At 38.6% G+C, this 27,090-nt stretch overlaps 1 protein-coding gene across 2 annotated transcripts in view; it reads left to right on the top strand.

Moving 5' to 3' along the window:
* Positions 1 to 23,252, top strand: part of AHSG (alpha 2-HS glycoprotein) — a 65,759-nt gene extending 42,507 nt beyond the window's left edge. The window contains exons 5-7 of one of the 2 annotated variants that reach the window (XM_053710192.1): positions 2,166 to 2,294; positions 3,747 to 3,836; positions 20,639 to 23,252. In XM_053710192.1, the coding sequence (XP_053566167.1) occupies positions 2,166 to 2,294; positions 3,747 to 3,836; positions 20,639 to 20,890 (471 nt within the window). In that variant the 3' untranslated portion in view covers positions 20,891 to 23,252. Of the gene's footprint in view, positions 1 to 2,165; positions 2,295 to 3,746; positions 3,840 to 20,638 lie in introns of both variants that reach the window. The other variant, XM_053710191.1, reaches the window with a different exon arrangement.
* The last annotated feature ends 3,838 nt before the right edge of the window (positions 23,253 to 27,090 follow it).

Here is a 27,090-nt window from a genome sequence, read left to right as displayed (position 1 = left end):
GTGCAATGCTGCCCCCTGCAGAATCGGCTGCTAGCAGGGGGTGTCAATCAAACGATCGTACATGATCGGGCGGATTGATGTCCGTTGCCTCAGAGGTGGCAGACCAGTTAAGGAGCAGCGGTCTTAAGACCGCTGCTTCATAACTGCTGCTTCCGGTGAGCCTGAAGGCTTGTGCGGAAACAGGGGCATCAGGGGCCATTCTGTCCTTGATAAATCAGCCCCACATGTACACATTCACTCATACACACACACTCACAGACACACTCACACTCTAATATATACACACTTAGTCATATATACACACTCACATTCATACATACACACAATCACTATTACATGTGTGCATACACACATACACACTCATACACACACATACAAGCAATCACTGTTACATGTGTGCACACACACATACACACTCATACACACACACACACAAGCAATCACTGTTACATGTGTGCATACACACATACACACTCATACACACACATACAAGCAATCACTGTTACATGTGAGCAAACACATACACACTCATACTCACACACAAACAATCACTGTTACATGTGTGCACACACATACACACACACACGCAATCATTGTTACATGTGAGCAAACACATACACACTCATACTCACACACAAACAATCACTGTTACATGAGTGCACACACACATACACACTCATACACACACACACACACACACAAGCAATCACTGTTACATGTGAGCAAACACATACACACTCATAATCACACAGAAACAATCACTGTTACATGTGTGCACACACACATACACACTCATACACACACACACACACAATCATTGTTACATGTGAGCAAAACACATACACACTCATACACACACACAAACAATCATTGTTACATGTGTGCACACACATACACACTCATTCACACACACAGTCACTGTTACATACACACATACGCTCAATTATACATAAACCCTCACTTATACATTCACATTACATGACATTAATACACATAAATGTATCTCCATTCATGTTCCCTTATAAACAAGGTCGTGTGAAGAGTTGAAGACATTTACACAAGCAAAATGTAAATTTGAAGAACAAGTGGAGGTAAACAGCCACCTCCTATTCCTTTCTGCCTAATTCCTTCACTGTTGTTGTTTGGATAGTAATTTAACTTTAACTTACTATTTTTTTTTTACCAAGGAACCCACTTATTCTTCTGTAAACGACCCCCAGGAGTCCTGTCCCCCCAATTTAAAGAAGCATTGCTCTAGAGCAATATATCATCATTAAAATTGCAACAATAAAAAAAGCTGTAGCTAGAAAAGTTGGAGTACACATATAGCACAACTTATTTAACCACTACTTCACCCACTGCCGCTGTAAAAGGATCTCTGCTCCTTTTACTCAGTATATCTCTGGGACAGATCAGGCTGGGCTTGTGACAGGTGTACAGAGCTGAACAGTTACCTTGCAATTCACCCCCCACATACACACACATGGGATACTATACCACTGCTCATAACTTATACCTGTTTTTGTCTTTGTTTATATGTTTGCAGCACAGCCCCAGCAATACGATAATTACTGAAGGTTATAAACATAAACAGGGGAGCCACATTGCCTAGTACTGCCAGATGATAGACAGTTGTGTAATAATATTGGTATAAACACTCACATTTGGTGTCGCACCAGAAGAGAATGGGGCACATCCAACAGACTGTCCTCCTGCAATACACCAACAATGTCAGCATCAATCTTCTGGTAATCCTTCTCTAAATGAGGGGTGGGTGTATCAAACAAAGAGAATATAAAGCAAATGTGTAAAATTTAAAAACCTTTTATAAAAATTATAAAAACAAGCAATGAGTTTCTCAGTTCTAATGGCTGCTTCATCAGGACAAGCCTGATGAAACAACCATTGGAGCTGAGAAATGCGTTGCTTGATTTTATCATTTTAATTTGCCATGTGGCGCCCCTGTTAATGTTTATAACCTACAGATTGTTGATCCTGGGAGATAAACCACACCCATTACAGATAGGTGCCTGGACCTGGATTTATTATGGACGTGCACCTATTTATCTTGCATTGACTTTGCATTGTTAATTGGTTTAAAGGACACTCTATGACCTTATTATACTACTTACACTTTATTACCTTTTCATTTCTTCTCTGTATAGGACACCCCCAATTTTCCAAATGTGTTCACCACAATAATCACTGAGTTTGTTATTGCTGCAACTAATTGTACACTTGAAGATGCACAGGTGGATCCAAGCAAATGTGAGGTCCAAGCTGATGAGAATGCAGTAAGTGACTAATGTATTGATAAATATTAACTATAGTAACAGTAGTCATTTTGTTCAAAGGCCAGAGAGACAACTAGAAACATTAAAACATCAAAGTATAAGAAAATGAAACATGGACCCTTGTTTCAATCTATAAGAGTTTGCAACATAGTAACTTCAGATTTGATTTTTCATTATATAATGTCTTTCTTATTAGTCAAATTGGCCAAATTACGAATACTGGAAGATCTAGTTGTCTTAAACATAGATTAGGTACAGTAACTATGCGAAAATGACAGGATTTTCATGACGGTTTTTCTTGGGACTGTATGTTGTTCTGGGGTATAACAAATAATTTCAACCCAAAGAAATTATGTGATTATACAGTTTATTTATGATTACAATTGGTTACCAATAAAGAAGTAATTAAATGATGATGAGGATAAAATGCTTATATTCAGTCTGTTTGCAAATTATATCCAGACTACAGCAAGTTGTTTGATGAAATACAGTGTGCTAGCAAACACATTATATTCAATCTCAAATCACCTAATTATATAAACTACTTAGAGGTAAATTTATTAAGCTGCTTTTCCAGCTATGAGGGGCAGGTTCACATAAGCAAAAACTGCTTCTTTTCTAACAGTATAGAACATGTAGTTTGTGCTTTAGAATGTAATTTTAACATATGGATTACTAGGGCTTGATGAATTATGAAAAGAAAATCAGTTGGACTGAAATTTAGCTCATCTGTCAAAATTCCAGATTTTTCTCTTGTACCAATCCATATTGTGCTAAAGGGCAGAGCATTCCTCTCCTTTTTTTATAAGGGACATGAAACCCCAAATTGTCTTTAATGATTTAGACAGAGCATGCAATTTTAAGCAACTCTCTAATTTACTTCTATTTTCTAATTAGCTTTATTCTCTTGTCATAGAAAGCATACCAAGGTAGATTCAGGAACAAAAATGCACTACTGGGAGCTAGCTGGTGGTTGGTGGCTGCACATAAATGCCGATTTGCTCACCGGCCGTGTTTATCTAGCTCCCAATAGTGCAGTGCTGCTCCTTCAACAAAGGATACCAAAAGAATGAAGCAATTCTGACCACAGAAGCAAATTGGAAAGTTGTTTCAAGTTGTATGCTCCATTTGAAAATTTAAATAAAATGTTTTGTTTCCATGTTTGTTACTATTGTACATACTGTACTATAATATATGTAATATGTCATTGTAAAGTATGAATAGTAATGTAGATGTATTATTGTATGTATTGTACCCCAGGAGTTTAATGCACCCTAATAATAATAATACTACTATCTGATTAGATAAAGGCTTGTTAATTAAAATAATATTCATTTAGGGGATTTCCTCCTGACTACAAAAAAATCTCTAGACACAAACACATTTGCATAATTTAAAGGTGTAGAAACATTTTTTATTTTATTTTAATGTCAATGGATTTTGTTTTTACAGCACTATGGAGGGTGTGACGCAACAGTTGTCAAAATACAAGGGAAAGCAGGTGACGAGGTGACAGTTCAGTGCACAATCTATGGCCCTCAGGTAGTACTATCAGTTCTCTTTTTAAGGATAAAAATGAAATTGCAATGTTGCTAGTGCATACTATTTCCTATTGTCTTTTATATATATGTCTGAGACACAAATCAATTCTGTGGAATATGGTTAACGCTGTGAGTAAATGTCAAGCAGGTCCTAGAAATGCCCTTATGCAGTCACTGGGCGAGTGAAGTCATCTGCAGACATTTTTTGAGAGAGGAAATAAAAAATTAAAAAAACTAACAATAAACGATTATTGAGAAAATATTATTATGATGATTTTATGTTAGGGTGATCAGATTTCTATTTTTAACGAGATTGCCTCATTTTTAATAAACTGTCCCCAGAACTTTTTGAAGGGATGTCCATTTTTTTTATTATGTATTTTTATTATATATGCGCAACACTTGAGCTAATATTTTTTTTGTCCATTGCAGCAATAAGATAAACAATATTAGCAGCTCTTCACCTGGGGAACTACAATTCCCTTCATACTGTGGTGGTTACATGTAAAAGGAGGCAGGGGAAGTCTGCATGCCTTCTTGCTTGCTTATGATTGGGAGTGGGGGTGGGCGGCTTATAAGAATAGAGAGAGTTGAGCAGCAGAAACAGAGTTCATCTGCAGAGAGAGAACAGTTTAACATCGGAGGGTTGAAAAGTGGAGAAAGGGCTAAACAGCAGAGAGAGAGGGGGGGCAGCAGAGAGAGAGAGACAGAGAGAGAGAGAGAGAGAGAGAGAGGGGAACAGGAGAGAGAGAGTAACAGCAAAGAGAGAGGAACAGCAGAGAGAGAGAGGGGGAAGCAGAGAGAGAAGGCCAGGGAGAGAGAGGAACAGTAGAGAGAGAAAAGAGTAGTAGCAGTAGAGAGAAAGAGAGAGGAACAGGAGAGAGAGAGGAACAGGAGAGAGAGAGGAACAGCAAAGAGAGAGGAACAGCAGAGAGAAACAGCAGAGAGAAATAGAGATCGACAACACAGAGTGAGAAAGAGAGATGAGAGAGAGAGAGGAACAGTAGAGAGAGAGAGGAACAGTAGAGAGAGAGAGGACCAGGAGAGAGAGAGAGAGAGAGAGAGAGGGGGGAACAAGAGAGAGAGAGAAAGATGAACAAAAGAGAGAGAGAGAGATAGGAACAGTAGAGAGAGAGGACCATGAGAGAGAGAGAGAGAGAGAGAGAGAGAGGAACAGCAGAGATAGAGACAGAGGAACAAGAGAGAGAGAAAGATGAACAAAAGAGAGAGGGTCGAGATAGGAACAGCAGATAGAGACTGAGGAACAGCAGCAAGAGAGAGAGAGAGAGAGAGAGAGAGATAGAGGAATAGCAGAGACAGAAGAACAGCAGGGAGAGAGGAACTGCATGAAGAGAGGAACAGCAGAGAGAGAGGAACAGCAGAGAGAGATATAGAGGAACAGCAGATTGATTGAGAGAGAGAGGAACCGCAGATAGAAAGAGAGAGAGAGGGACAACAGATAGAAAGAGAGAGAGAGAGGAACAGCTGGGAGAGAGAGAGAGAGGAACAGAAGCAAGAGAGAGAGATAGGAACAGTAGAGAGAGAGGACCATGAGAGAGAGAGAGGAACAGCAGAGATAGAGACAGAGGAACAAGAGAGAGAGAAAGATGAACAAAAGAGAGAGAGAGAGAGAGATAGGAACAGCAGATAGAGACTGAGGAACAGCAGCAAGAGAGAGAGAGAGAGAGAGAGAGAGAGATAGAGGAATAGCAGAGACAGAAGAACAGCAGGGAGAGAGGAACTGCATGAAGAGAGGAACAGCAGAGAGAGAGGAACAGCAGAGAGAGATATAGAGGAACAGCAGATTGATTGAGAGAGAGAGAGGAACCGCAGATAGAAAGAGAGAGAGAGGGACAACAGATAGAAAGAGAGAGAGAGAGGAACAGCTGGGAGAGAGAGAGAGAGGAACAGAAGCGAGAGAGAGAGAGAGAGAGAGAGAGAGAGAGAGAGAGAAGGGAACAGGAGAGAGAGAGAGAAAAACAGCTGAGGGAGAGAGAAAAGGAGACAGAAGAACAGCAGAGAGAGAGAGTGAAAGAGAGAGAAACAAAAGAGAGGGAGAAAGAGAGGAACAGCAGAGAGAGAGAGAGTACGAGAGAGAGAGAGGAACAGCAAAGAGAGAGCAGAGAGAGAGGAACAGCAGAGAGAGAGAGGACCATCAGAGAGAGAGAGAGAGAGAGAGAGAGAGAGGAACAGTAGAGAAAGATAGAGAAAGAGAGGAAGAGCAGATAGAGAGATGAACAGTAGAGAAAGAGAGAAAGAGAGAGAGGAAGTGCAGAGAGAGAAAGAGACAGAGAGAGAGAGAGAGAGAGAGAGGGAGGAACAGCAGAGAGAGAGAGAAATAGGAACAGCAAAGAGAGAAGAGCTGTTGAGAGTGAGGAAAAGAGAGAGGAAGAGCAGAGAGAGAGAGGAGAGAAAGAGAGAGAGAGAGAGAGAGAGAGAGGAACAGCAGAGACAAAGAGAGAGAGCAAGAGAGAGAGAGAGGAACAGCAGAGAGAGAGAGAGGAACAGTAGAGAGATAGGGAGAGAGGATGAACAGAGAGAGAGAGAAAGAGAGAGGGAGAGAGAATGAGAGAGAGCGTAAGATCAGATAGAGAGAAAGAGAGAGAGAGGAACAGCAGAGTCAGAGAAAGAGAAAGAGAGAAAGTGAGAGAGAGAGAGGAATAGCGCTGTGGTGGTGGTTACATGTAAAAGGAGGCAGGGGAAGTCTGCATGCCTTTTTGCTTGCGTCTGATTGGGAGTGGGGGTGGGCGGCTTATAAAAATAGAGAGAGTTGAGCAGCAGAAACAAAGTTCATCTACAGAGAGAGAACAGTTGAACATCGAAGGGTTGAAAAGTGGAGAAAGGGCTAAACAGCAGAGAGAGAATGGGAGGGGAAGCAGAGAGACAGAGAGAGATAGAGAGAGAGAGAGAGAGAGAGAGAGAGAGAGAGAAAGGAACAGTAGAGAGAGAGAGAGGAACAGGAGAGAGAGAGAGTAACAGTGGAGAGAGAGGGGTTTTTATTTGGGGGGTTTGGTTGTGTGGGTGTTGGCTTTTTTATTTTGATAGGGCTATTAGATTAGGAGTAATTCATTTTTATTTTTGATAATTTCTTTTTTATTTTGTGTAATTTTGTGTTTATTTTTTTGTAATTTAGATAAATGTATTTTGTTAATTTAATTTATTTAATTTTATTGTAATATTAGGTGTTAGTGTAACTCAGGTTAGGTTTTATTTTACAGGTAAATTTGTATTATTGTATTTATTTTAATTAGGTAGGTTTAATTAGGTAGCTAGTAAATAGTTAATAACTATTTAGTAACTATTCTACCTAGTTAAAATAAATACAAACTTACCTGTGAAATAAAAATAAAACCTAAGCTAGCTACAATGTAACTATTAGTTATATTGTAGCTAGCTTAGGGTTTATTGTACAGGTAAGTATTTAGTTTTAAATAGGAATTAGTTTGTTATTAATAGTAGGTTTTATTTAGATTTATTTTAATTATATTTAAGTTAGGGGGTGTTAGGGTTAGGGTTACGTTAGGGTTAGGTTTAGGGGTTAATATGTTTATTATAGCAGCGGAGTGGGCAGACGGCAGATTAGGGGTTAATGATATTTATAGTGTTTTTGATGGGGGGCGGCGGCGGTTTAGGGGTTGATCATTTTATTATAGTGGCGACGATGTCGGGGAGCGGCGAAATAGGGGTTAATACATTTTTTAAGTGTCGGCGATGTCTGAAGTGGCAGATTAGGGGTTAATAATTTTATTTTATTATTTGTGATGCGGAATTGCCTCGGTTTAGGGGTTAATAGGTAGTTTATGGGTGTTAGTGTACTTTTTAACACTTTAGTTATGAGTTTTATGCTACAACTTTGTAACGTATCTTGTCGGTATAGGGTGTACCGCTCACATTTTAGCCTCACAGCAAAACTCGTAATACCGGCGCTATGGAAGTCCCATTGAAAAAGGACTTTTTTTAAAAGTGCGGTACTGACGTTGCGTGACGGCCAAAAAAGTGTGCGGTACACCTATTCTGACAAGACTTGTAATAGCGGCGTTAGGGAAAAAGCAGCATTATGAAGCATAACGCTGCTTTTTCACTCATAACGCCAAACTCGTAATCTACCTGTGTGTGTTTTCAGCAATGTTGAATGTGTAATTGATAACAGTGGCAGTTATTATTTTTATTCATTATTCAATTTACAATAAATGGTTTGAAATGCTACAACCAAAACCTAGTCTATGCATTAATCCTTTTCATTTTGAGCAAGTTGCGTGTTGTCAAAGTGTCCCTCCCCCCTCAAATCTAGTCACCCTATTTTACCTATCAATAAGGGATAAAACAATATGCTTACAATCCAAACTTGTAAATGTCTTGCACTGAATAACAACATTTAGTGCCAAATTTACTATCGCTAGTGAACCTGTCCACCTCCAACCACCACTTGCAATGTTAAAAATTACACAGCGAAATTTAAAATTGCATGAGGTTCCTTGTGCAATGCCGCCCCTTGCTCCAGCTCATTTAATTGTGCTAGAGCAGGGATTGTCAATAACTAGGCTGACCATATTGCCACTGTAAAAAGAGACACATATGAAAAATACATATGTCAGGGTTCTTATACAAAACATTTCTTTAAACAGCCCTGAAAAGAGCCCTGCCATATTTGTTTTTTTATATGTGTCCCTTTTTAATGCGGCAATATGGTCAATATGGTAATGCGGCAACCCTAAATGAGCATGTGTCGGGGTGACTGATCTTGCCACCTCTTAGGTAGTGGAAAAAAAAAAGAAACAATTTCTGCTTCTTAAATATGTGGCAGCTTATGCGAACTTGCTCCACATAGCCAAATGCAGCTAAATAAATTTAACCCTTATGGCTTCATGTACGAAGCAGCAAGCCTGCATCCCGCAATGTAAGAAGCAATGGTCATTAGACCGCTGCTTCTTACACCCTACGCCACCTCTGAGGTGGCAAGGGAAAATCACAGAGAGCTTGCTCGCACTCGGTGATTGAAAGCCCCTTCAGTCGCGCAATTGGTTGCACAAATGAAGGGGTGGGCATTACACACTGCGATGAGTGTGTAATTATACATACGGGCCAGGCCTGTATCTAGCGTAGGCGGGCGGACAGCTTCGCACAGTGGCGTCACTAGGGTTGGTTTCATCCGGTGCGGTAACTCATGGTGTCACCCCCCTGCTGGACAGAGAACAGGGTAGGATACAGCTCAGCACCGTGAGGAAGAAGAAAACTGAATCTAGCTATGCACGTTGCCTATACTATGCAATGTCATGTGCGTAGACGGATTATGTTTTTTTCCTCCTCCTCCACTGGGTTTCTCCAATCTAGATGTTGACTGCCACAACAATGCACTGTAGTGATGCAGCCAGTTTCAGATTAAGGTCTTCATGGGTCTTGAGCTGATGATTTTGGTGGGCCTATTTTCTAAATTGAATGAAAAACACACACAGAAAGACACACAATGACACACAGACACCTATATATATATATATATATATATATATATATATATACACACACACAGATATAGAGACAAACACATATAGAGAAACAGATACACACAGAAGGGGGTAGTTATCAAGCCGTCTACTTTTCTGCCTTCGCCGGCCCAATACGCCCTCCTAAGCTCGCCTACCTTCGCCGCCGCGGACCTGAAAAAATACGCCTAAGTTATCAAATAAAGCTGTCAAAAAGCCGCGGGGGGCGATGAGCAGCGGACTGTGAGAGTTATCACTCATCCGATCTCGCTGCTCTTCGGCTTTTTCCCAGCTTTATTGCTAGCCTGTCACTAAGCACTCACACTAACTACACTGTTCTATCCCTATACTGGCGCCCCCGGAGCCTCCCGCAACTTAAATAAAGTTACTAACCCCTAAACCGCCACTTCTAGAGCCTGCCGCAAGTCTTTTAAATGTATTAACCCCTAAACCGCCGCTCCTAGACCCTGCCGAAACTCTTATAAATGTATTAACCCCTAAAACGCCGCTCCCTGAACCCGCCGCAACCTATATTAAACCTATTAACCCCTATCCTGCCCCCCCTACACCGTCGCCACCTATAATAAATTTATTAACCCCTAATCTGCCCCCCCTACACCGTCGCCACCTATAATAAATTTATTAACCCCTATCCTGCCCCCCCTACACCGTCGCCACCTATAATAAATTTATTAACCCCTATCCTGCCCCCCCTACACCGTCGCCACCTATAATAAATTTATCAACCCCTATCCTGCCCCCCACTACGCCGCCGCCACTGTAATCAAATAAATCTAAATAATATTTTTATTATTAACTAAATTAATCCTATTTAAAACTAAATACTTACCTTTAAAATAAACCCTAATATAGCTACAATATAAATAATAATTATATTGTATCTATCTTAGGATTTATTTTTATTTTACAGGCATCTTTCAATTTATTTTAACTAGGTACAATAGCTATTAAATAGATATTAACTATTTAATAGCTTACCTAGCTAAAATAAAGAGAAATGTACCTGTAAAATAAAAACTAACCTAAGTTACAATTACACCTAACACTACACTATACTTTAATAAATTATTCCTATTTAAAACTAAATACTTACCTGTAAAATAAACCCTAATATAGCTACAATATAAATAATAATTATATTGTAGCTATTTTAGGATTTATATTTATTTTACAGGTAACTTTGTATTTATTTTAGCTAGGTAGAATAGTTATTAAATAGTTATTAACTATTTAATAACTACCTAGCTAAAAGAAATACAAAATTACCTGTAAAATAAATCCTAACCTAAGTTACAATTAAACCTAATACTACACTATCATTACATTAATTAAATAATCTACCTACAAATAACTACAATTAAATACAATTACATAAACTAACTAAAGTACAAAAAATAAAAAAAGCTAAGTTACAAAAAATAAAAAAATAAGTTACAAACATTTTAAAAATATTACAACAATTTTAAGCTACTTACACCTAATCTAAGCCCCCTAATAAAATAACAAACCACCCCAAAATAAAAAAATGCCTTAAAGGAGCCTTCATTCATCGTAGACCGTCTGTGAAGAAGGAGGTTCCGCGTCGGCGGGAGGAAGATTCAAGACCCGGCTTGGAAGATGACATCGCCCGGATGGAAGACCTCTTCAGCGCCTCTTGGAAGATGACATCGCCCGGATCGAAGACTTCTTCAGCGCCGCCTGGATGATGACTTCATCGGATGGAAGATTTCTTCAGCGCCGCTTGGAGGATTAACTTCTTCCGCTCCGGATGTCCACTTCGGTTCCATCGCTGCTCGGCTGAGTGAAGACAAGGTAGGATGATCTTCAGGGGATTAGTGTTAGGTTTTTGTAAAGTGGGTTTGGGTTAGATTAGGGGTATGTGGGTGGTGGGTTTTAATGTTGGGGGGGGGGTTGTATTTTTCTTTTACAGGCAAAAGAGCTGAACTTTTTGGGGCATGCCCCCACAAATGGCCCTTTTAAGGGCTGGTAAGGTAAAAGAGCTTTAAACTTTATTTAATTTAGAATAGGGTAGGGCATTTTTTTATTTTGGGGGGGTTTGTTATTTTATTAGGGGGCTTAGAATTGGTGTAAGTAGCTTAAAATTGTTGTAATATTTTTAAAATGTTTGTAACTTATTTTTTTATTTTTTGTAACTTAGCTTTTTTTATTTTTTGTACTTTAGTTAGTTTATGTAATTGTATTTAATTGTAGTTATTTGTAGGTAGTTTATTTAATTAATGTAATGATAGTGTAGTATTAGGTTTAAATGTAACTTAGATTAGGATTTATTTTACAGGTAATTTTGTATTTCTTTTAGCTAGGTAGTTATTAAATAGTTAATAACTATTTAATAACTATTCTACCTAGCTAAAATAAATACAAAGTTACCTGTAAAATAAATATAAATCCTAAGATAGCTACAATGTAATTATTAATTATATTGTAGCTATCTTAGGGTTTATTTTACAGGTAAGTATTTAGTTTTAAATAGGAATAATTTATTTAAGTATAGTGTAGTGTTAGGTGTAATTGTAACTTAGGTTAGTTTTTATTTTACAGGTACATTTCTCTTTATTTTAGCTAGGTAAGCTATTAAATAGTTAATAACTATTTAATAGCTATTGTACCTAGTTAAAATAAATTGAAAGATGCCTGTAAAATAAAAATAAATCCTAAGATAGATACAATATAATTATTATTTATATTGTAGCTATATTAGGGTTTATTTTAAAGGTAAGTATTTAGTTTTAAATAGGATTAATTTAGTTAATAATAAAAATATTATTTAGATTTATTTAATTAATATTTAAGTTAGGGGGGCGTTAGGGTTAGTGTTAGACTTAGGTTTAGGGGTTAATAATTTGATTACAGTGGCGGCGGCGTGGGGGGGGCAGGATAGGGGTTAATAAATTTATTATAGGTGGCGACGGTGTAGGGGGGGCAGATTAGGGCTTAATAAATTTATTATAGGTGGCGACGGTGTAGGGGGGCAGGATAGGGGTTAATACATTTAATATAGGTTGCGGCGGGTTCAGGGAGCGGCGGTTTAGGGGTTAATACATTTATTATAGTTGCGGTGGGCTCCGGGAGCGGCGGTTTAGGGGTTAATACATATATTATAGTTGCGGTGGGCTCCGGGAGCGGCGGTTTAGGGGTTAATATGTATAGAGTAGCTTGCGGTGGGCTCCGGGAGCGGCGGTTTAGGGGGTAATAAATTTATTTAGTTGCGGCGGTGTAGGGGGCACAGATTAGTGGTGTTTAGACTCGGGGTACATGTTAGGGTGTTAGGTGCAGACAGCTCCCATAGAAATCAATGGGATGTCTGGCAGCAGCGAACTTGTACTTTCGCTATGGTCAGACACCCAATGATTCCTATGGGATCCGCCGCCTCCAGGGGTGGTGGTTTGAAAACCAGGTACGCTGGGCCGTAAAAGTGCCGAGCGTACCTGCTAGTCATTTGATAACTAGCAAAAGTAGTGAGATTGTGCCGCACTTGTGTGCGGAACATCTGGAGTGACGTAAGAATCGATCTGTGTCGGACTGAGTCCGGCGGATCGAAGCTTACGTCACAAAATTCTACTTTTGCCGGTCTCGAGCCTTTGATAACTAAGGCGAATCAGCCTCGCCACAAATACGCTGCGGAATTCCAGCGTATTTGAGGTTGACGGCTTGATAACTACCCCCCAGAAAGTCACACAGACACACACACACAGAGAGACAGACACACTGACACAGGCACAGAAAGTCACACAGAAATAGACACATACACACAGAGAGACAGACACACACACAGAGGCACAGAAAGTCACACAAAAACACAGACACACAGACTTACAGAGAGAGAGACAGACACACACAGAGACAGTGACACACAGGCACAAAGACGCAGTGACACACACACACACACACACATATATATATATATATTTATATATATATATATATATATATATATATATATTAGTCCTAAAGCCCGTTCACATGGGCCAATTTTTGCAGTACAGTGATCCCACCCCATGCTCTCTCTCTCCCCTCTCTTTTGTGCTCTCTCCCCCTCTCTTTTGCGCTCTCTCCCCCTCTCTTTTGTGCTCTCTCTCGCTCCATCTCTCTTTTGCTCTCTCTCTCTCCCCCCTCTCTTTTGCTCTCTCTCCCCCTCTCTTTTGCTCCCTCTCTCCCCCTCTCTTTTGTTCTCTCTCCCCCTCTCTTTTGTGCTCTCTCCCCCTCTCTTTTGCGCTCTCTCCCCCTCTCTTTTGCGCTCTCTCTCCCCCTCTCTTTTGCGCTCTCTCCCCCTCTCTTTTGCTCCCTCTCTCCCCCTCTCTTTTGCTCCCTCTCTCCCCCTCTCTTTTGCTTTCTCTCCCTCCTCTCTTTTGCTCTCTCTCCCCCTCTCTTTTGCACTCTCTCTCCCCCCTCTTTTATGCTCTCTCTCTCCCCCTCTCTTTTGTGCTCTCTCTCCCCCTCTCTTTTGCTCTCTCTCTCCCCCCTCTCTTTTGCGCTCTCTCTCCCCCCTCTCTTTTGCGCTCTCTCTCCCCCCTCTCTTTTGCGCTCTCTCTCCCCCCTCTTTTGTGCTCTCTCTCCCCCCTCTCTTTTGCTCCCTCTCTCCCCCTCTCTTTTGCTTTCTCTCCCTCCTCTCTTTTGCTCTCTCTCCACCTCTCTTTTGCGCTCTCTCTCCCCCTCTTTTGTGCACTCTCTCTCCCCCTCTCTTTTGTGCTCTCTCTCTCCCTCTCTATTTTGCTCTCTCTCTCCCCCCCCTCTTTTGTGCTCTCTCTCCCCCCCTCTCTTTTGTGCTCTCTCTCCCCCCTCTTTTGCGCTCTCTCTCCCCCCTCTCTTTTGCGCTCTCTCTCCCCCCTCTCTTTTGCGCTCTCTCTCCCCCCTCTCTTTTGCTCCCTCTCTCCCCCCTCTCTTTTGCTTTCTCCCCCCCACTCTTTTGCTGTCTCCCCCTCTCTTTTGCGCTTTCTCTCCCCCCTCTCTTTTATGCTCTCTCCCCCTCTCTTTTGCGTTCTCTCTCTCTTTTGCGCTCTCTCCCCCTCTCTTTTGTGCTCTCTCTCTCCCCCTCTCTTTTGCGTTCTCTCTCCCCCTCTCTTTTGCGCTCTCTCTCTCTCCCCCTCTCTTTTGCGCTCTCTCTCCCCCTCTCTTTTGTGCTCTCTCTCTCTCCCCCTCTCTTTTGCTCTGTCTCTCTCTCCTTTTTGTTTGCTCTCTCTCTCCATCCCTCTCTTTTGCTCTCTCTCCCTCTTCTCTTTTGCTGTCTCTCTCCCCCCTCTCTTTTGCTCTGTCTCTCTACTCTATCTTTTGCTCTCTCTCCATCCCTCTCTTTTGCTCTCTCTCTCTCCCCTCTCTATTGCTCTCTCTCCCCCCCCTCTCTTTTTCTCTCTCTCCCCCTCTCTATTGCTCTCTCTCCCCCCTCTTTTTTGCTCTCTCTCCCCCTCTCTTTTTCTCTCTCTTCCCCTCTCTTCTGCACTTTCCCCTCTCTTCTGCTCTTCCCCCTCTCTTTAGCTCTTTCCTATCTCTTTTTGTCTCTCCCCCTCTCTTTCTATTTCTCTCCCCTATCTCGCGCTGACCGCACCCGCCCACGCCCCGTCCATGCCCATGCTCCCACTCAGCCACGCCCACACTCCCATCCAGCCACGCCCATGCTTCCGTCTGGTCACGCCAAATTTCACGGCAACATCATGTCAGGTAAGGCCAGGTGTGTTTGTCCTCATGCTGTCTGTACTGCGCATGACAGCTTCGGACAAACACACCTGGCCTTTTATATAATAGGAACACCATCCGTTCCATGCGCTCACTCACTTATGTCATAAACATAGCCTGGGTGTCTCCTCGGTAAAATGTATAGAAACAAGGCACAAGCAAGGACACTCACAGGACTTTCTATAATCCAAAGGGTTTCTTTATTAAACACATGTCATCATGTTAGAGTCTAATAAAAGATTTTTAATAAAGAAACCCTTTGGATTGTAGAGAGTCCTGTGAGTGCCCTCGCTTGTGTCTTGTTTATATATATATATATATATATATATAAAAAAAAATATATATATATATATATATAAAAATATATATATATATCCAATGAAGAAAGCAAAATTCCAGCTGTGAGTGCAGTAAAAAATTTAGTCATTATTTTAAATCTGTAAAAGCATTAACACACTGCATGTGGATTTTCCAAAAAAGGTGGCAGGTCAGGTCTTACGAGTTTCAGCCCTTAAGAGCCGTAGTCATAGACCTCTGATCTGACGCTGTTTCAGCTAAAACTTATATATCATGGTAAATGGTTCAATTAAAATCACCTTTGCCTAAATTTGATTACCACATTAACCCTTTTGTTACCTGGTGATGTACCATTTTATTATCTATCATACTGGGTATAGAGTGTGTAATGTTGCTTGTATATGTGGTCGCAGTTAGAGTCTATTGTGAGTGCACTGCCTGAACATAAAAGATTATATACTCCTATAGGGTAATATACTTATACTTTTATATCTCTGTAGGCTTTGCGCTTTTTATATGACCCATGAAGATAATGTTTGATTTCTATTGGGTGCCAGGGATATTACATATAAAGTAATTATAGTTTCTTGTTTATTCAGCTATGTTAATATATCCCTAATTGACTCTCAAGATATACATTAAGTGTAGGATGGTCTAAAATAATAAATGTATACATTTATTCCCAAAAATTAATTAGGTCAAATCTGGAATTGAATCCATATGGTGTGTGTGTTTTTAAACAAAACATCCGGTAAATTTCCCTTCCCCCCCCCTAGAGTTTAATGTCACTTTTTCTATAATGGTCCATCTTAGTGATTTAGTGCTTCTACCGTGTTCCTCTATAAAATGTTTCGCTACTGGGAGTAGATTGTCCTCTCTTTTTCTGCTTTTTTTCAGTGTCTACCGTAATACTTGAGAGATGCTCTCTTATGCGTGTTCTTATGTCTCATAGCGTTTTACCAACATATTGTAGGTTACAAAGATTACACTCTAAAAGGTATACTACCCCTTACTCTCTACAGTTGAGGCATCTCTCTATCTCAAAAATCTCTGCAGTTTTGGCTGAGCGGAAGGTGTTCCTTGTGTCCGCATGTTTACAAGCGTTACACTCACTGAAGCCACATTTGTGAAGCCCTTTAACTTGTAGCCAAGACGATTGCCTATCTTTAACTATTGGGACTGTTGGTGATACTATATTACCTATAGTCCTACCCCTTCTATATGAGAAAAGACATTTACTTTGTACTGATTTGGCTAGACTGATATCTGCTATATACACACATACTCAAATACATACAATCATACATATACACACACAGAAGCATACAAATACACACACATACAATCATACATATACACACACACACAAGTATACATATACACACATACAAGCATACATATATACACTTACACACATACTCATATGCATACAAGCATACATATACACACACACACGTATACATATACACACATGCACATACACACACATACAAGCATACATATATACACATACACACAAGCATACATATACACACATACTCAAATACATACAAGCATACATATACACACACACAAGCATACAAATACTTACAATACATACATATACATACACACAAGTATACATATACACAACAAGCATACATATATACATATATACACATACACACATACTCTCATACATACAAGCATACATAAACACACACACAAGTATACATATACACACATGCACATACACACACACATACAAGCATACATTTACACACATACATACAAACATGCATACATATACACACACACAAGTATACATATACACACATGCACATACACACACATACAAGCATACATATATACACATACACACACAAGCATACATATATACACACAAGCATACATATACACACATACACATACAAGCATACATATACACACATACACACACAAGCATACATATATACACATACAAGCATACATATATACACATACACACACAAGCATACATATACACACACAAGCATACATATACACACACAAGCAAACATATATATATGTATGCTTGTGTGTATGTGTGTGTGTGTATATATGTATATATATATATATATATATATATATGCATATATATACACACACACACACATACACACAAGCATACATATACACACACACATACACATATATATATATACACACACACAAGTATACATATACACACATGCACATACACACACATACAAACATACATATATACACATACACACACAAGCATACATATACACACACAGGCATACATATACACACACAAGCAAACATATATATATGTATGCTTGTGTGTATGTGTGTGTGTATATATATATATATATATATATATATATACACACACACACATACACACACACAAGCATACATATACACACACACATACACATATATATATACACACACACAAGTATACATATACATGCATGCACATACACACACACATACAAACATACATATATACACATACACACACAAGCATACATATACACACACAAGCATACATATACACACACAAGCAAACATATATATATATGTATGCTTGTGTGTGTGTGTGTATATATATATATATATATATATATATATACACACACACACATACACACAAGCATACATATACACACACACATACACATATATATATATACACACACAAGCATACATATACACACAAGCACATACAAACATACATATACACATATGCACACACACACAAGCATAAATATATACGCACATGCACATACAAGCATACATAGAAACACATGCACAAGCTCTTCCCTTCTGACCTGTGCGCTGCCTGGGGACAGCTCAACAGGAGCAGGGGACAGTTTGACAGGACATAATTTCCGGGGACATAATTTTTCCAGGGACAGTCTCCTCAATCCGGGGATTGTCCCCTATAATCGGGGACGTCTGGTCACCCTAGCGTACAGAGCAAGACAGGAGATAAAGCAGCTTCACATGATCGATGCATTTCTGGATAGCAGCAAAGGAAAGAACCAGCAATATTGCTCCCCCGGCCACCACATACATCCTCATATATGTAGAAGCCTGGGTTCAGGTATTTACTTCCTTTCACAATTTAATACAGAAAAATAAAGTACCTGTAGCCAGCCTAAAACTAGTCCTGCCTATCAGAGCTCCTCACTGTGCAGTTCTTCCTCCTTTCCTTTCTGAGAAGCCCGCGCTAGTGGGAGGGGACGGGACCTGTATGATCATCATCACAGAAATGAGTAATGGGGCAGAAACAGCTCTGCATCATGCACATATAATCTGGATGCAGTGCCAGCACCTCACGTGTGAGCCCGCGGGTGAGGTGACACCACTGCAGGAGGATTACTGTTCACAATTTAAAACAGAAAAATGAAGTACCTGTAGCCAGCCTAAAACTAGTCCTGCCTACCAGAGCTCCTAACTGTGCAGTTCTTCCTCCTGTCTGCAGAGAAGCCTGCGCTAGTGGGGGCGGGACCTGTTTGATCATCATCACAGCAATATGTAATGGGGCAGAATCAGCCCTGCATCATGCTGCACATATAGGCCCCAATTTATCAAAGTCTGGCGGACCTGATCCGACAGTGCGGATCAGGTCCGCCAGACCTTGCTGAATACGGAGAGCAATACGCTCTCCGCATTCAGCATTGCACCAGCAGCTCACAAGAGCTGCTGGTGCAACACCGCCCTCTGCAGACTCGCGGCCAATCAGCCGCCAGCAGGGGGGTGTCATTCAACCCGATCATACTCGATCGGGTTGAATTGCGGCGATGTCTGTCCGCCTGCTCAGAGCAGGCTGAGAGGTTATGGAGCAGCGGTCTTTAGACCGCTGCTTCATAACTTGTGTTTCTGGCGAGTCTGAAGACTCGCCAGAAACACGGTCCCAAAAGCTCCGTACAGAGCTTGATAAATGGGCCCCATAATCTTGATGCAGTGCCAGCAACTCAAGTGAGCCCGCAGATGAGGTGACAGCATTGCAGGAGGATTACTTGAGTAGAGTAAGCTCCTGTCTGTTGGTGTCAGCCCCTAGAGCGTGTCACCCCCGCACCCCCCTAGTGAAGCCACTGGCTTCGCAAGTTGAGAAGCTGTTCACCCGCCTGTTAGTACATGGAGCCCTTATTGTCCCTTGAATTACTGTTTTGTAATTTTACTGTTTATTTTACTGTTTAATTACTGTTTAATTGTATTGTTCTTCTCATCAATAAATGTAAGGAATATTCCATATTATAATAGAAATCTTTCCATCATAGGAGGATATTTTACTAAAGTGCAACATCTATATTGCAACAACATTGTGAAACACAAGCTTCTGTCTAGTACAGTGATCTCAGTACAACTAATTGAGCTGAATTCTGCCATTATTTAATAAATAAAATGAATGCAGTATTCTGGCTGCAGCTGTTAATCTGTGAATACTGCACTCCACAGTGATAATTAAAGAGACAGTAAAGTAAAAATTTAATTTTTATGATTCAGAAAAAGCATTAAATTTTAAACAGATTTTCAATTTAACTATTTAAACTTCTATTATCAGATTTGCTTTGTTCTCATTGTATAATTTGTTGAAGACTAAACCTGTGTAGGCTGTTAGTAGTTTTGAAGCATGCAAGTATCTATAGCAGTCTATGGCAGCAGTGGTTGTAACTATGTATAAAATTGCTATAAACAATGTTGCCAGATGACTTCAGACACATGCACATTCTGGGAACTTGCCTAGGATTACTCTTTAACAAAGGCTACCAAGATAACTAAACAAAATTAATAATAAAAGTAAATTGGAAAGTTTTTTAAAATTCTATGCTCTATCCCAGTGTTTCCCAACTGCGGTTCTCAAGTACCCCCAACAGTCCTAGTTTTCCTTATAACTAAACTAGAGCAGAGGTGAAATAATCATCTGGTGGATGAGAGCAGTTTGGTTACTGATCAGCTGATTACTTCACCTGTGCACTGGTTCAGCTATAATGAAAACAAGGCCTGTTGGGGGTACTTGAGGACCATGGTTGGGAAACACTGCTATCCAATCAGTTTAAGTTTAATTTTGACAATATTATAGGTGTATTTTAAAGGATAATAATCTTTATCCTAAAATAGATATTTTCCTTGTGCAATTGACAAAACTATAACTCTTTTCACAATTGCATTCAGCGATAATTACTTAGCCATTAAAAGTAAAACTTGCTAAGTATATTTATATTTCTATGACAAATTATATGCAGTTTTTTTCTGTCCACTGCCTATTTGTATGCCATCATTTTTAAATTGTGACCTCTTTATCATGTTGAATTTGTTTTAGCCTGCACAAGCTCCGCAAGCGGTGACACCGAGTGATCCTTTGGGGGCCTCCCAATCTAAAGTTGATCACAGGCATTTCCACCACCATCTCCAACATTCCGGTCTGCCTCACTTCTCATCAGAATCAAGCTCAGCTGAAGCGCATCACCACTCAGTTCACGCAAACCATCCAGTCAAGAGAGCATTGACTGGTAATCCTGTTCCTCCAAGTCCAAGAATACCGCTCTGTCCAGGAAAAAAAATATTTTATTAAAGATTGAGTGTTTGAAACCTTGTGCTCCTGGACACTATTAGCTTATTTTTTCATTATGACCCCTACAGATTCAGTGCTAGTATTTGTGTTGATACCATGTTTTGTAACCTTCTTTCACCAATGAGTTCGGTACAACCATTGATACCAATTTAGTTCTCGAATTTTTGATATTAGATCTAGAATTTCTGAGATTTAAAATGATAAAACTGTAATATCATCTATATGAAATGGCTGTATCTAAGCATGTTGTTTTTTTTCCTGGATAAATGTGAAGTTAAAACATAAACATCCTATACATGTTTATTGGCTGATGGGTACTTTCTGCCAGTGCTCATTAGCGCATAGGTACTTCTTACTATCTGGTAGGTAAATTGCAAATTTTTATCTCTCAACCAATAAGCATTAATAAGAAGTATAAAAATGATACTGCTATATTAGTTTCCATCTAAATTTAAACGGCTTTAATTTCACTATTTTTTTGGGTGGGGGATCAGTATAGGTATTCACCTTTTAGGTGGCAAATTTAAATCATCCTGAACCAATACGAATAGGATGATTGACAGTCCCTCCTAGCGACCAATTGGATGCCAGTGAGCAGGGGGCAGTATTGCACAAGCATTTCACTAGAGATGCTTGTGCAATGATAAATTCCGACAGCGTATGCTATAGCGAATCATGTCCACTCAACATTTAATACATTTATGTTGAAAATAAAAAAATATTCAAATCCCTAGCTATACAGTCTAAGAAAAAACAAAACTAAAACAAATTAAAAAAGGCTGCATTAAATGCAAATAGAATTTGCAAAAAACAACAACTTTTGAGCACTCAAAACAAATGCTGTATTAGAATCTCATATGAGAAAAACAACTGTGTCCAGAAAACATGAACAATAAAACATGTAACCTTCAATCCTATACTCCATAAAAAATGAGAAAACATCCTAAAGCTTTTATTAAATGAGGTGGTTAAAATGTAGATTCCTTAAGAAACTGACTATACTAGAGGACAAAATAAATATAGTGCATTCTACAGGACATATCTATCACAAGTATAGCAAGGAACCTTTACTCTGATACTGTATCCAAAATAACATACAATAGTAACTATTGCAAGCAGGATACAGGTGGCCTCCATTTGTCAATAGTTATCCATCTAAAAAGATCCCTAATTACTGCCTTCGCAGAGATATCTAGGGCCCCATTATTCAAAGCTTGCCAGCATGGAGAGAAATTCCACAAAAACGTTTTTCTAATACAAGCGCACATTAGCTTTCATGAAAGTGATATTTAGCGCTGCATTTTTAATCTGGCACTTAGGGGCCTATTTATCAAGCTCTGTACGGAGCTTGATGTCCCGTGTTTCTGGAGAGTCTTCAGGCTCGCCAGAAACACAAGTTATGAAGCAGCGGTCTAAAGACCGCTACTCCATAACCGGTCCGCCTGCTCTGAGGCGGTGGACAGACATCGGCGGAAATCAACCCGATCCAATACGATTGGGTTGATTGACACCCCCTGCTAGCGGCCAATCTGCAGGGGGCAGTATTGCACCAGCAGTTCACCTGGTGCAATGATAAATGCTGAGAGCGTATGCTGCCGGCATTTATTGATGTGCAGCAGACATGATCCACAATATCGCATCATGTCCGCTCTGACGTTCTTAAATAGGCCCCGTAGTGTTTAATGCCCCTTTAAATACCAGATAATAAAAATGCATTTTAGTTTCTACCAAAGTTCAAGCCAGGTTACAGCTGTGTTAGTGAAATAAGTGAGATAAGTGACCGTATATATCGTGTTGTTGTTGTTCATTGTGTATTGCTTCCAAGTACAACTATAAATGATATGGCCGTATAACTGATGTGATTCATGATATCGACTTTCATTTCCAGTTACAGTGTTAAAGGGATATTCTAGTGTAAAAATTTAATTCTGCAATTCAGTAGATCATTTTAAAAAGTCCCTTCCTTTAGCATTCATTTAACTCCTTCAAAAGGAATAAAAATGTATTCAAAGTTGGACTCCTGGAACAGCCCGATTCTGCCTTTCATGTGCTCATCAGCTACAGTATGTACTTACCCAGAGTGACTCAGTAGTACAACTTTGACAATGTATTTAACCTCTTTGCAAGCATTTAACACATAGCAAAAGAAAGGTTTTTTGTTTGTTTTAGATTCAATGCTCTAACAATATAGACCATTTTATTTTATATTAGAGTGTCACTTTACATGTTAATACAATGGTGCTGTTCATATACTCATACATTCCTCATGTTTGGTGTATTTTTGTTGTATGACTAAACAGACAAAGTAGTAAAACAAAATGGTGCTCATTTATCGCTAATAAATATTAATGTTACTGTTAAACTATCTGTTTGACTAAAATTATTTCTGTATTGTAAACCTCTCATTTTGTGGTTATATGTTTTGAGTGGTTATATGCTTTGAGTGGTTATATGCTTTGAGTGGTTATATGTTTTGAGTGGTTATATGTTTTGAGTGGTTATATGTTTTGAGTGGTTATATGTTTTGAGTGGTTATATGCTTTGAGTGGTTATATGTTTTGAGTGGTTATATGTTTTGAGTGGTTATATGCTTTGAGTGGTTATATGTTTTGAGTGGTTATATGTTTTGAGTGGTTATATGTTTTGAGTGGTTATATGCTTTGAGTGGTTATATGCTTTGACATGTATAATGTTTTGTGCACTACTGTAAACTGAAATTTGAGATGTAGGGGTATATTTATCCATGTGTAAGCGGACATGATACGAAGTAGCATATCATGTCAGCTGCACATCGCTGCACATCGGTAAATCTTGTGCAGTGTAAATTCTTGTGAACTGCTGGTGCAATGCCGCCCCCTGTAGATTTGTGGCCAATCAGCCACTAGCAGGGGGTGTCAATCAACCCGATGGTATTCAATATTTATTTAGCATACAATCTCTTTTCGTCATATACGTCTTTCCAGCTGATGTGAAGTTGAAAACCTTCTCCGATATACAGTTTACATTAAAGGGATGGTAAGGTCAGAAATGTTCTCATCCTTAAATAAAAAATGATTGTAAATATAAACTACGTCTAAATACCTTGCTCTGCGCTTTCTTTGTGGTTCAGCAGCTATTCCATTGTCAAACTAGTTTTATTCCAGGTACGGTTTGGTGAAGCCAACGCATGCGCTTTGTATTCCATAACGTTAACGCATGCACATTCTAATTATTTTTTCCGATCTCTGACGTCAGCGTTGTTATAGTCATGTGCCTGCAGTCATTCTAAGTAGCTGACAGATGCGCATCATCAACACAGGTGATCTATAGAATACACGTTTTTTAATGGTATATCTAAACAAATGTTCCTTAGATAAACAATCTTTTTATTCTTATGATAATAAATTCAATATGTACAGCATGAGACAATCAACCCTTTAGAAACGAGCACTTTTAGATGTTTGAATCTATTTTTATTGTAATTTTGGATATTTATTTTTATAAACATTCCAACATGTGCATAGCAACATGAAACAGGCTATAAATAATAAACAGGTGGTTACGACTGATAGGATCATTTGCCGACAGTACAATTGATTTGCATAATGAGGACTAGAGACGTAGTTTTTATTTGCGCATTCGTTGAGCTTCTAAGGAGACAGGGCAAAAACCTGCATAAAATGCATCGAGCATGGGTGTAAATATCATGAATAATGCGCAGGCGTCAAAATATTGAAATCACGGAGTATAATTTATGCAAAAAGAAGAGCATTTAAGACCGCCCTTTGTAGTGGGATGGATAATGTGACGTCAAAGATGAAAATAAAATAAACGTTTATTAGATTATCGGATCTTCGTTTTGAAAAAATGTTAAGTGTGATGTAGCTAGATTAATATGTTTGACAGTTTAGATTTAAAGGGACAGTCTAGTCCAAAATAAACTTTCATGATTCAGCTAGGGCATGTAATTTTAAACAATTTTCCAATTTACTTTTATCACCAGTTTTGCTTTGTTCTCTTGGTATTCTTAATTGAAAGCTTAACCTAGGAGGTTCATATGCTAATTTTTTAGACCTTGAAGACCACTTCTTTTCAGAATGCATTTTAACAGTTTTTCACCACTAGAGGGTGTTAGTTCATGTGTTTCATATAGATAACAATGTGCTCATGCACGTGAAGTTATCTGGGAACCAGCACTGATTGGCTAAACTGCAAGTCTATCAAAAGAACTGAAATAAAGGGGCAGTTTGCAGAGGCTTAGATACAAGATAATCACAGAGGTAAAAAGCATATAAATATAACTGTGTTGGTTATGCAAAACTGGGGAATGGGTAATAAAGGGATTATCTATCTTTTAAAACAATAAAAATTCTGGTGTAGACTGTCCCTTTAAAAAAAAAAAGGGGAATTTGGGGCATACTTTACCAATCATTTAATATTATCGCATAGATATATATATGGAAAGATATATTTATTAATAAAAAATTAAAAAAAATCTATGTAAAGAACATGTAAAATATTGTGTTTTGTGCTTTAGGTCTAATGCGGTTTCTGGTTAACGCACATGAAAACTTACTTATCTTAAAGGGACATTCTATTTAAAATTTAAATGCACATAGATGAATAGAAACATTTGCAATGTACATCTATTGGCAAAAATGCTTCTAGTAAAAGTTATCACTGTTTTAGTGTAATATTTTTCTCTGCATGTGCATGTGAAGCATAGCTAGATATTCTCAGCACACTAGCATTTTACATACTGCAGCTGCTCAGAGGTTTGTATCATGTCAGAAATTAATATATGGAGTCATTACCAGATCATACAAGCACCTTAGGCTCTCTGAACAAGTTCTGTGTTTATAATTCTAGTGCACGGTGCATACTTAAATACACTTTTAAAACAGCTATAGCTTTTATTAGAAGCATTTTTGCTAATACCTTTATATTACAAAAATGCTTCTATTCAAAACTGAAATGCCTCAATGTGGATTCCAATTTTGGCTGGAATGTCCCTTTAAGGTGCATTTTTGAAATATTAAATATAAAATATTTAAAAATATTAATAATAATTATATTAACAATAATTAATTATTATTAAAATTATTTTAGATGCTGTAAATAAAGTATAATATACAGATATATATTCTATGGATTATTTAGTATCTATAATATTTTTTTAATAATTATTATTTTTAATATTTTACAATTAATATTTTAATAATGTACCTTAAGATAATAAAGCTCTCATGTGTGCTAACCTTACACTGCGTTAGACCTAAAGCGTGAAACCCAAAGTGTGTTACTCATATTTTCTAATCCTATTTTCTTCACATAGAAAAAAATTAATTTGTATTAATATATATATATATGTAATAATCTTAATGTAAAATATAGAGAACTATATATATATATATATATATATATATATATATATATATGCATTTACAATAAAAATAAAACTTTCCTGTATGTGAAGAACATTGAAATGTAAATTTATAAAGTAAAACACATTAAATATTATTTTGGAATTATTATTTAGACACATATATTTATTATAGCCCTGCATTCAAATACATGGTCATATACCATATACCTTTGAATATTTAGTAGTATTTTTTTTATTACTATTTATAATAATTTGATCAGATAGTGTTTATATGAGTATAACTGTATATTTGAATGTATTTTTGCTGTGTTTGGCGCAACTTTATCTCTAAACCTTTACTGAAAGTTTTCTTTTGCGCTAACCTGACATGCGTTAAATGTGATTGCGCTCTCACATTTGCGTTTACTTTCAATTTGTAATAGGCGTGCAAATTAATGTGCTGGCAATTTACGTATATATTGCACGCTAACAATAGCGTGCCACTTGTAATCTAGCCCTAAATGAGCAACATAGTTTGCCTTGAAATCTTTCAGTAAACAGGTGAGCACTGGAGACTCTAAAGGGTGGGGTGTAAGTGAATGATTTTACATTTTGCTGTTTCCTAAGCACAGTGCATTTTAAAGAAGTAATTTAGTACAGGGTTGCAGCATAATCAGGGATTGACAGTAGGGAATTAAACATTAGCTGTATCCCTAATGCATTTGGTATGGAAGTTTGGACTCATGATGGTGTCAACAAATACATTTATGTTGGGTAGTGACCAAATGGGGACTTGAGTTGCAAACGCTGAGCTTACAAACTACAGGATGCTGAGATATACAGCAATGGCAAAGTG

This window comes from Bombina bombina, chromosome 4, assembly GCF_027579735.1.
Source record: "Bombina bombina isolate aBomBom1 chromosome 4, aBomBom1.pri, whole genome shotgun sequence".
In the NCBI taxonomy this organism is placed as follows: Eukaryota; Metazoa; Chordata; class Amphibia; order Anura; family Bombinatoridae; genus Bombina; species Bombina bombina.
The sequence above is the reverse complement of the archived record's forward strand: the minus strand, read 5'-3'. Positions and strand labels throughout refer to the sequence as shown.